The sequence below is a fragment of the Hoplias malabaricus genome, chromosome 2 (genome assembly GCF_029633855.1).
Source record: "Hoplias malabaricus isolate fHopMal1 chromosome 2, fHopMal1.hap1, whole genome shotgun sequence".
Classification (NCBI taxonomy): domain Eukaryota; kingdom Metazoa; phylum Chordata; class Actinopteri; order Characiformes; family Erythrinidae; genus Hoplias; species Hoplias malabaricus.
The window spans coordinates 17573152-17582539 of NC_089801.1; the positions used below are offsets into that span (position 1 = coordinate 17573152).

The 9388-nt window shown below is 46.5% G+C and overlaps 1 protein-coding gene across 1 annotated transcript in view; it reads right to left on the minus strand.

The window, feature by feature from the left end:
• tmem47 (transmembrane protein 47) overlaps nucleotides 1–8672 on the minus strand; it is a 10698-nt gene extending 2026 nt beyond the window's left edge. The window contains exons 1-2 of the mRNA XM_066661336.1: nucleotides 8463–8672; nucleotides 584–724 (exon numbers count right to left, since the gene is read on the minus strand). Coding sequence (XP_066517433.1) covers nucleotides 584–724; nucleotides 8463–8655 — 334 coding nt within the window. The 5' untranslated portion in view covers nucleotides 8656–8672. The remainder of the gene's footprint in view (nucleotides 1–583; nucleotides 725–8462) is intronic.
• Between the last annotated feature and the right edge of the window lie 716 nt (nucleotides 8673–9388).

A 9388-nucleotide genomic window follows, 5' to 3' on the forward strand; every position in this document is an offset into this window, starting at 1 on the left:
TCCACAGAGCAACACCACGCTCCAGAGCAGCTGCTCATGAGCCTACAGCCAGCACAGACAACAACAAACATTGTGTGGAACAGCAGAACTGTGTTCTCTGGGGGGATAGAGTTCCTCTGGGATGAGCTGGACACTGGTGATACAGAGCTGTGGGAAAGAGCTGAGAGAGAGAGAGAGTCAATGCAAAGGAAAAAGGCAAGTATAAAAACGGGAAAAGGGTGTTTCTGGAATTTGTTTTTCGAGATTGAGAGGAAATGCATTGCACGACTCATTAGAGAGAATGCACAGAGAGAGCGAGAGAGAGAGAGAGAGAGAGAGAGACAACACAGAGAGAGAGAACAGAGAGAGAGAGAGAGAGAGAGAGAGAGAGAGAGAGAGACAACACAGAGAGAGAGATAAGTGTAATGAGCTGTGATTTGATTAGCCATCCTTAAACAAACACTGACCCAGACGGCTTCTATCAACACCCACCCACCCACACGCACACACAGTCAATAGTTTGTACTGGTAATGTAAAGGAGTGTGTGTGAAAGTGTGTGTGTATGCATGTGAGAATGTGTGTGTGTGTGTGTGTGTGTGTTACCTGCAGTGAAGAGGAACACTGCGATGACGCGGCTGTGTTTGCGGTGAGTTCCTCTACACAACGAGATCAGAGTCACCAGGAATGACAACAACGTCACTGACGCCCCCGACAACAGCAACACCAGTGTCGCCACCTGCCAGTCTGAGAGAGAGAGAGAGAGAGAGAGAGAGAGAGAGAGAGAGTGAGAGAGAGAGAGAGACAGAGAGAGACAGAGAGAGAGAGAGAGAGAGAGAGTGAGTGATTGTATGACATTTTTGTGACAGTTGTGTGAGTGTAGTGTGATTGTTGTGTGAGTGCAGTGTGTGAGTGTAGTGTGACTGTTGTGTGAGGGCATTGTGAGAGTGTGAGTGTAGTGTGAGTGTTTTGAGAGTGTACTGTTACTGTTTGTGTGTGTGTGTGTGTGTGTGTGTGTGGTGAGACTGTTGTGTGATTGTAGTGTAAGTGTAGTATGACTGTTGTGTGAGTGTAATGTGAGTGTAGTGTGAGTGTAGTATGACTGTTGTGTGAGTGTTGTGTGATAGTAGTGACTGTTGTGTGGGTGTAGTGTGACTGTGGTGTGAGTGGAGTGTTACTGTTGTATGAGTGTAGTGACTGCTATTTGAGTGTAATGTGGTTGTTGTATGAGTGTAGTGTGACTGTTCCATGAGTGTAGTGTGACTGTTGTATGAGTGTAGTGTGACTTTTGTGTGAGAGTAATGTGACCTGTTTTGTGAGTGTAGTGCGACTGTTGTGGGAGTGTTGCGTGAGTGTAGTGTGACTGTTGTGTGACTGTAGTGTGAGTGTAGTGTGACAGTTGGTCGTTGTCTGACCGTTGCGTGAGTGTTGCGTGAGTGTCGTGTGACTGTTTTGTGAGTGTTGTGTGAGTGTTATGTGACTGCTATGTGAGTGTAATGTGATTGTTGTATGAGTGTAGTGTGACTGTTCCATGAGTGTAGTGTGACTATTGTGTGAATGTAGTGCGACTGTTGTGTGAGTGTAGTGTGACTGTTGTGTGAGTGTAGTGTGACTGTTGTGTGAGTGTAGTGTAACTGTTGTGTGAGTGTAGTGTAACTGTTGTGTGAGTGTAGTGAACTATTGTGTGAGTGTAGTGTAACTATTGTGTGAGTGTAGTGTGACCATTGCGTGAGTGTTGTGTGAGTGTAGTGTGACTGTTGTGTGAGTGTCATGTGACTGTAGTGTGAGTGTCGTGTGACTATTTTGTGATCATTGTGTGACTGTTCTGTGACCGTTGTGTGAATATAGTGTGACCATTGTGTGAGTACAATGGGAGTGTTGCGTGAGTGTAGCGTGACTGTTTGGTTAGTGTAGTGTGAGTGTTGCATGAGTGCAGTGTGAGTGTTGTGTGACCATTGTGTGAGTGTTGTGTGACTGTTGTGTTAGTGTAGTGTGACTGTAGTGTGAGTGCAGTGGGAGTGTTGCGTGAGTGTAGCGTGACTGTTGTGTGACTGTAGTGTGACAGTTGCGTGAGTGTTGTCTGACCGTTGTGTGAGTGTTGCGTGAGTGTCGTGTGACTGTTGTGTGAGTGTTATGTGACTGTTGTGTGAGTGTAGTGTGACTGTAGTGTGAGTGTAGTGTGACCATTGCGTAAGTGTTGTGTGACCGTTGTGTGAGTGTTGCGTGAGTGTAGTGTGACTGTTGCGTGAGTGTCATGTGACTGTAGCATCAGTGTCATGTGACTGCTGTGTGAGTGTAGTGTGACTGTTCCACGAGTGTAGTGTGACTGTTGTGTGAGTGTAGTGCGACTGTTGTGTGAGTGTGGTGTGACTTTTGTGTGAGAGTAGTGTAACTGTTTTGTGAGTGTAGTGCGACTGTTGTATGAGTGCAGTGTGACTGTTGTGTGAGTGCAGTGTGACTGTTGTGTGAGTGTAGTGTGACCATTGCGTGAGTGTTGTGTGACTGTTGCGTGAGTGTAGTGTGACTGTTGCGTGAGTGTAGTGTGACTGTTGTGTGAGTGTAGTGTGACTGTTGTGTGAGTGTAGTGTAACTGTTGTGTGAGAGTAGTGTAACTGTTTTGTGAGTGTAGTGCAACTCTTGTGTGAGTGCAGTGTGAGTGTAGTGTGACTGTTGTGTGAGTGTAGTGTAACTATTGTGTGAGTGTAGTGTGACCAATGCGTGAGTGTCGTGTGACCGTTGTGTGGGTGTAGTGTGAGTGTTGTGTGAGTGTAGTGTGACTGTTGCCTGAGTGTCATGTGACTGTAGCGTGAGTGTCGTGTGACTATTTTGTGATCATTGTGTGACTGCTCTGTGACCGTTGTGTGAGTATAGTGTGACCATTGTGTGAGTGCAGTGGGAGTGTTGCATGAGTGTAGCGTGACTGTTGTGTGAGTGTCGTGTGAGTGTTGCGTGAGTGTAGTGTGAGTGTTGCGTGACCATTGTGTGAGTGTTGTGTGACTGTTGTGTTAGTGTAGTGTGACTGTTGTGTTAGTGTAGTGTGAGTGCAGTGGGAGTGTTGCGTGAGTGTAGCGTGACTGTTGTGTGACTGTAGTGTGACAGTTGCGCGAGTGTTGTCTGACCGCTGTGTGAGTGTCGCGTGAGTGTAGTGTGACTGTAGTGTGAGTGTTGTGTGACCGTTGTGTGAGTGTTGCGTGAGTGTAGTGTGACTGTTGCGTGAGTGTCATGTTACTGTAGCATGAGTGTCATGTGACTGTTGTGTGAGTGTAGTGTGACTGTTGTGTGAGTGCCATGTGACTGTATCATGAGTGTAGTGTGACCGTTGCGTGAGTGTTGTGTGACCATTGTGTGAGTATAGTATGAGTGTCGCGTGAGTGTAGTGTGACTGTTACGTGAGTGTAGTGTGACTGTTGCGTGAGTGTAGTGTGACTGTTGTGTGAGTGTAGTGTGACTGTTGTGTGAGTGTCATGTGGTATCATGAGTGTAGTGTGACCGTTGCGTGAGTGTTGTGTGACCATTGTGTGAGTATAGTGTGACTGTTGCGTGAGGGTAGTGTGACTGTTGCGTGAGTGTTGTGTGACTGTAGCATGAGTGTCGTGTGACGGTTTTGTGACCGTTGTGTGAGTATAGTGTGACCGTTGTGTGACCATTGTGTGAGTGTAGTATGACCGTTGTGTTAACATTGTGTGACTGTTGTGAACTTCATCACACTGCCATACTTCAGAGAGAGAGAGGGTTAATGTGGGACACTGATGACCTCACTGTGATGAATAGAGTGAGGAGAACAAAAGGGGTGAACAGGTGTGTTTTCTCGGTTTGTTCTCAATACACTCTCACACACAGACACAAGCTGCTATAAGAGAGAGAGAGAGAGAGAGAGAGAGAGAGGGAGATAGAGAGAGAGAGATAGAGAGAGAGAGAGAGAGAGAGAGAGAGAGAGAGAGAGGGAGAGAGTTCTACTATTCTCACTGAAGGAATTCAAATCTCTTTATCTAAACGAGCTCAGTTCACCACAGAGTGTGTGTGTGTGTGTGTGTGTGTGTGTGTGTGTGTGTGTGTGTTTGTCTTCCAGCTTCACACCCTAAAGGATTGCTGTAGGGCACACACACAAACACACACACATTTTCAGCATCTCTAACCAGCAGAGAAAAAACCTCATTATCACCAGAAACTACTGAGAGAGAGCAGGGGGAGAAAGAAAGAGAATGACAGAGAAGATGGTGGGAACAAAGAGAAAGGGAGAGAGAATGAGAGAGAGAGAGAGAGAGAGCATGAAAAATTAACAAGCAAAAAAGTAAGAAAGAAGTGAGAAAGCCTGAGAGAGATGAAGAGGGAAGAGGAGAGAAGAGGAAAGGGCAGAATAACAGTGTGAATGAAGAGACAGAGAGGGAGAGGGATGGAGAGAGAGAAAGAGAGAGTGACAGTGAAGTGAGTAATGAAAGACTAAGGGGATGAAAGTGCGGTTTCTCTCTGTTTATTTGGAGCTGTTTGTTTTTGTCTGTTTCTCTCTCTCTCTCTTCGTTTGTGTTCCAATGTGGAACGAATGCTTCTGTGACATCACAAACCACTCATTTACATGCATTTAAGCCCCACCCACCACACTAAAGTTAGTAAGGTGACTGAACAGGGAATGGTTCTGACCGTATAAGGCAATGCAGATAACAAAAGAGTACATTCTACTCATCTATTTTGTTTGTGATGTCACAACAATCAAGATATTTACAGCCCGCAGTGGTAAAGCCTCCTCAGACTGAGGTCAACAGGAGGGGTTCAGCCCGAACTGCTTTTGGGCACAGCCAATGAGAACAAACCTCATTTGCATGTCTCAGTCTACAAGGAAGATTCGGTTCAGTCCTGAGGCAAAATGATTTACAGCTGTTTTCAAACCTCAGAAATAAATAATCTCAGCTCTGTTAATGGAGTGAGAGTAAAATGGGAAACTTTTTCAGTGCTTTTATCGTCATTATTCTCACGCATTTCAAAATAAAATCAAGCTGTGATGTCATTTCTCACAAAAACAAAACCCCACTCGCATTAAAGCACAGCTGTCTGTTACTTTAAAAGAGAAAAGGAAGAGCACAGAGGACAAAACAGCTCAGAAACAAAGAGAGCAGCCGCATCACGGTCAGCCAAGGGTTAACAATGAGGCTCGGCACCAACAACAATGGAGTCAAAGGAGTCACAGCAGTGTCACACAGATAATCAATAATCAATACAACCCCCAGAGAGGAGAACGACACAAGCACAGGACACTCAGACACAGACAGGAGCTGGGTCCACCTTAAAATTATATTGCTCCATTCCCATATATGGACATATATATCACTAGTGACTGGGTGAGAGAGAGAGAGAGAGAGAGAGAGAGAGAGAGAAACAGAAAGAGAGAGAGAGGTAGAGAGAGAGTTAGTGAGACAGAAAAAGAGAGGTAGTGAGACATAGAGAGTTAGTGAAAGAGAAAGACAGAGGTAGTGAGAAAGAAAAGGAGAGAGAGGTAGTAAGAGAGAAAGAGAGAGTTAGTGAGTGAGAGAGAGAGGTAGTGAGAGAAATTTAGTGAAAGAGAGAGTGAGTGAGACAGAAAGAGAGAGAGTTAGTGAAAGAGAGAGAGAGAGAGAAAGAGAGAGGGAGAGAGCTTAGTGAAAGAGAGAGAGGGAGAGAGAGAGGTAGTGAGTTGAGTGAGAGAGAGAGAGAGAGAGAGGTAGTGAGACAAAGATAAAGAGTTAGTGAGTGAGAGTGAGAGAGAGTTAGTGAAAGAGAGAGAGAGAGAGAGAGAGAGAGAGAGAGAGGTAGAAAGAGAGGTAGTGAGACAGAGAGAGAGGTAGTGAGTGAGTGAGAGAGAGAGAGAGTTACTGAAAGAGAGAGAGAGAGAGAGAGAGAGAAAGAGAGAGAGAGAGAGAGAGAGAGAGAGAGAGAGAGAGAACCAGGTCAGTAACAATGGCCCTTTGTCTCGCTTGTCCTCTGGGCTGGACGTAGAGAATCGTGGTCATTTCCAGTCGTTTCTGCAGTGAGACATGATCAGGCTTCACTCAACGTCCGGAACTTTACCTAAAGCTTCTACCGAATAAACACATGGCCTGCTTTCATCTCTCTCACACACACACACACACACACACACACAGACCCTCTGTGTGTGTGTGAAGTGACCTTCGCTGACTCACGGCTGAGGAAAAGCCTCACTTTCACACTCCACCACAAACATCCGCAGGACATTTAACACATTACAGACCTTTCACCCCAAAAACACTCTTTATTTCATCAAATAAATCCAGAGACCGGCGTAAACGTCCAGCGGTTACAAGCAGAGTCTTCGTGACTCTTTATGTCTCACACTGTGTGAACATTTAATGACCAATGGAAATGCTCCAAAATTACTCTGAATAAAATCTTTTTACATTGACTTCCACTGAGAGTAAAACGGTATGAGGTCAGAGGTACGCTAGGCTTTCTCTCTCTCTGCTCAAGGCAGAGAAACGCCAATCGAGATGAGGATGTTGCTCTATTCCTGCTCCATAGGGGGGTAACACTGACATATTTCTGCTGTTACAGTTACATTACTTAAGGTGGAACTGACTCTAAATTCAGGAGAGCACTAACTGCATGAAAGTAAACACAGAGAGAAACTGTTACAAAACTAAACAGTTCGAGTTACACATGAGTTTCTGTGGGAATTGAAACAGTGAATAAACACTTACAGACAATTTACACTTCAGACACTGTCGCTTCTTACTCACACACACCACTCCACCTTAAAAGATACAGTCGCTTCTTACTCACACACACCGCTCCACCTTAAAAGATACAGTCGCTTCTTACTCACACACACCGCTCCACCTTAAAAGATACAGTCGCTTCTTACTCACACACACCACTCCACCTTAAAAGATACAGTCGCTTCTTACTCACACACACCGGTCCACGTTAAAAGATACAGTCGCTTCTTACTCACACACACCGCTCCACCTTAAAAGATACAGTCGCTTCTTACTCACACACACCGCTCCACCTTAAAAGATACAGTCGCTTCTTACTCACACACACCGCTCCACCTTATAAGATACAGCCACTTCTTACTCACACACACCGCTCCACATTAAAAGATACAGTCGCTTCTTACTCACACACACCGCTCCACCTTAAAAGATACAGTCGCTTCTTACTCACACACACCGCTCCACCTTAAAAGACGATGAGCTTCTGAAGGTGAACAAAGGAGAGAACTGAGTTTCCCACATCGACTTTAAGAAAGGGTTTTCCTTCAGTAAAGTTACTATTCTGGAGATAGATGTTTTTTGGACAGTGACGATATAAAAAAGGAGATAAACTGCGTGTAAAAACATACCTCAGTATAAACCTCTGTACGCTACGGTGGAAAACTCTGAGACATTTCTCTGGAATAAATTATTCACCTTTATACTTTTTTTGTGGCTTAAAGTCAACAACTGTATCTTTAATCTATTTCAGGCTCATTCATCCTTTAATGAATTCACAAGAATGAGGTCTTAATGTTTGGGAAGTAGATGTTTATGGCACAAGAACTACTTCAAGATTTCCACAGTTCTCTCTCTCTCTGTCTCAGTCCAGTCTCTGTACCCCACAGCGTCCTGTACGTCCCTCTCCACCAGGACTGGGGTTAAACACCACCGCCTTCTCCACACTACACTCAGACACCAGCCGTGTGTCCCCCACTGTCCACTGTCACCCACCGTGTACTGTCCTCACTTTCTGTGAGGGGCTTTTAGAGGAGGATGTTTGCTTCCATTCACTTCCACTGTCCCCCACCGTCTACTGTCCTCACTTTCTGTGAGGGGCTTTTAGAGAAGGACGTCTGGTTCCATTCACCTCCACTGTCCACTGTCCCCCACCATCTACTTTCCTCACATTCCACAACCAGATAATTATAGCAGAATTTTGGAAAATGGGTGGGATTCCCCTTTCAGGTAAACATTGTGTGCAAAAGTGTGGGCACCCCCAATTAAAGCTGGGAAGTGGAAAGGGGGTGGATACAGAAGTTGGCATAACGAGTTCAGCCTAAGCACTAAACTGACCAATAGGAAGGTCCCCCCTCTTCTTATATTACACACTGTGGGTTTAAGTTAGCTGGCTAACAGAGTAATCCTGGTTTATGAACCAAACCACACCCCCAAACCCTCCCCCGCCGACCCTGACCTCAGTATTTTCCAAACACCAAACTCCCCTAAACCACAAGGCAGGACTTCTCCGTTTAACCAGATAAGTTAAGCCCAAATTCATGCCTGTCCAACAGGAACAGAGCTGAGGGTGAGTCCTATTGTACAGTCCTTAACTTTGGGCTTAAGTTAGCTCCTTACTAAAAGGTAACACATCTCAGGATTACTCTATTAGCCAGATAACTTAAGCCCAAAGTTGTGGAGTGTCCAGGGGGGACGCCCCTCAGGCTCGGATTAACTTTGGGTTCAAGTTATCTGGCCTTGTAAACCCCCCAACACCCTCCGCCGACCCCCCTTTCTCTTACCGGTCCTGAGCGTGGACACGCAGCTCCACTCGTCCCCGCGTAGGCCGCATGCCTCCCACAGCGACAGCGCGTATCCCTCCGCCGTCACCCACGCTGGGCTCGCGAGGGCCGCCACGTCCAGCGCGAGCGCCAGCAGCACGCACAGCAGCGCCGTCAGCTGCAGCGGCCGCGCGCGCACCTCCACCACCGACATCCTGCTCGCGCACTGAGCTCCGAGAGGGCGCGCAGAAAGAACACAGAGCCGACCCCTCCCACCAGCGCTGCGGAGCGAGGAGGCGGGGCTTTAAGGGGCAGCCTGTACACCACGCCCACTCGGAAAAAACCTGCATTATGATTGGGACGCAGGACCTCGCCCTGGAATGTGATTGGAGAGCCTTTCTTTTTCAGTATGGTCCCGCCCCTCCGGCGCTCCGATTGGCTGGTTGCCCATGCCAAAGATTTTAAAGGGCTCCTGTCACGTGAAACCTTGTGTTTAATGATTGATGTTTATTGTTGAGTAAAACTTTAACAAAACAGTGAACTCTTTGGTGTGTCACTGCACACCACAGTAGACCAATGGCTCTTGTGATGTCACAAAATATTTAACAGCCCCTTCTCTTTGTAATTCTACACTTTCATCTATCGCCCAGGACCACCACAGAGCAGGTGTGATGTGGTGGTGGATCATTCTCAGCGCTGCAGTGACACTGACGTGGTGGTGGTGTATTAGTGTGTGCTGTGCTGGTGTAGAGTGGATCAGACACAGCAGTGCTGCTGGAGTTTTTAAACCCTGTGTCCATTCTCTGTCCACTCTGTGAGACACTGCTCCCTCGTTGGTCCACCTTGTAGATGTAAAGTCAGAGACAGTAGCTCATCTGTCGCTGCACAGTGTGTGTCGGTCGTCCTCTAGTCCTTCATCAGTGACACAGGACACTGTCGGCTGGATG